The sequence below is a fragment of the Postia placenta genome (genome assembly GCF_002117355.1).
Source record: "Postia placenta MAD-698-R-SB12 unplaced genomic scaffold POSPLAscaffold_5, whole genome shotgun sequence".
NCBI classification, from domain to species: Eukaryota; Fungi; Basidiomycota; class Agaricomycetes; order Polyporales; family Adustoporiaceae; genus Rhodonia; species Rhodonia placenta.
In genome coordinates, this window is record NW_020169836.1 from 2,093,976 (window position 1) to 2,096,149 (window position 2,174).

General features: G+C 50.3%; 1 protein-coding gene across 1 annotated transcript; it reads right to left on the reverse strand.

Annotated features, from left to right (window-relative positions):
- Positions 1 to 208: 208 nt before the first annotated feature.
- Positions 209 to 407, reverse strand: POSPLADRAFT_1103829 (hypothetical protein; the record flags this gene model as incomplete). The annotated part of the gene is made up of 2 exons (XM_024483251.1): positions 209 to 294; positions 335 to 407. Coding segments are annotated over 2 exons (159 nt in total), but the record flags the coding sequence as incomplete, so codon positions are not given.
- Positions 408 to 2,174: the final 1,767 nt, after the last annotated feature.

The window sequence follows — 2,174 nt, forward strand, 5'->3', positions numbered from 1 at the left end:
GTAACGCAGCACATTACTTACTATACTAATTACTATAATGTACATCATGAGTCATGTATGTCACGTGAAGGCGCCTACATACCTTGCCCTAAAAGGACAGGCGTACAGGAAGGCGCCCGACACTTACTCTTACCCTGGTACTTGCACATCTCCAATATAGAGATTGGTGCAGCGTACCTTGGGCTGAGTGAGAGGTCTTACAGGTGAGCACGTGTAAATGCAGTAAGATGGGGTATATGGCTAGGTTGTTGGAACAACCGGTGCGACGGCATGGTGAGCGTGTTTGTCCACGAGCTAGCGATGCCCATAAGGGACAATCGCATGCAGTACGTACATTGCGCGGGGTCATTATATACTACAATAGGGGCCTCCGGCCCCCAGCTACTCGTGCGCCCGAGCTTGCGAGCTCATTCCTGACCACGCAGGTCAGCGCGTTTCAACATAGGTGTCAAGACTCGGGCCGTATCTGGAACATTTCAGTTCGGACGAGATGACGTCAGCTACACTGTCACCTGCAGATCTACCAGAGAATGTACTTTGCAAAATAATTTTCCACCAACCAAGGTTTTTGCGCAGCAGGCAGCACATTGCTGGCTTCCTCCTGTCGATAAGCGAGCAACTCTGTGTCCTCAGGTTCCGCAGACGGTCCCATCATCCACTCGTCTCGAGCCCGATCGCAATCCCAGCACCACTTACGGATGCTAACCTCGCATTGAGCATCTTTACGCACGGTATAGACTTCAATGTCCGCCCTGGTGTCGCCAGATCGTTTCCTCTTTATCCCTGACACGATTGGCCGAAATGGGCGAGCAAAGCAGAAGGCGTCATCATCCAACAGGGGAGGGCAATATTCGTTCAAGGAGCAGCGGAAATAACCATCAGGCAAGGGTGTGAGCTTGTCTGTCGCTCACAGCCGCCTGCCGCGTACTGCCTCGCGACGTAGGGGGGCCGTCCACAACTTATACTGGGAGACTATGCTGTGTGTATGATTGACCTCCTTGTGGGGCAGCAGATACCGCAAGATATGCTAGTAGTGGAAGGGTTGCTTGCTCAATTTCTGTCCCGCTCGAAATACCATGCGACCGATATTGGCATTCAACTCATGCCACCCGAGCGATCAATATGAACAAGGGTCCGTCATGATGGAAGGCGTGATGGGGTTACCCATTGTCGCACATGAGTCTGAAGGGTGCTCGTCCTCTGCAATGACACAATACTTGTACACCTACATGACCGTAAGCGCGGTGATTGGCCAAGAGGACATACTGATACATACAGTGCGATATTCGAGCTTCTTCAAATGATCAGGATAGGGTATCATCAACAAATGCTTTGTTTCCCACAGCTCTCGGAGATCACGTCGAACTGCTTACAATATGTGAGGCGACAAATGACGGGTCAAACGTGGGAATTGCTCACGAAACATAAAATTCCCAGGTGCATGACAACGCACGGTGTGGTAGTTGCCACACATGTTGGTAATCAAATTATCGATCTTCCAATTCATGTTGTCAGTCAAAAAAGCCAAAATAACAGCCATACCTACTCACCAATCACTGAGGCATGTCTAGAGGCCAGATATAGCACCCCTCTACATCAGCAGATACATAGCCGGTGATCATGCACCGCGGGTGGGGTCTGAAAAGAACACCATCCTCGACCTTGGACGCCTCACTTGTAGGGACCAACATTCACATTCTTTTGTCAGGGGCTTCATCAGTCTCTGTGTCCGGGCTCTGTTTTCGCTTCCGCGGGCAGGGGATGTCTTCGATTGGCAATTTTTGATCAATGTGAGGGGAGACCAGCTCAACTGCATCTGGGTGGACAAGTGTGATGATGGGTATATGCACAAGAGCGTCTATAGGTAACAAATGTTTGTAGTGGAGTGGTCGCTTGATGAATTCACGACCCACTTGAATTGTCATCAGATGCAGATTAGCACTCAGCTCGTTCCATCTCTCAAGCTGGGCCGAGCCGAGCTCTGTGGGCCGAGCCAAGCCGGGCTGGCAAAGCAGCCTATGGCAGCTCAGGGCCCGGCCTGCAATTTGTGAAAGCTGAGCACTGGGGGCAATCCAAGATTTCCGCTCTCCGAATATTGTCCAGAAATCCAACGAAGTGTAGTAAATAAAGATTGAATACCTGACTTCCAAATATCGAAAGAAAGCCATAAATAA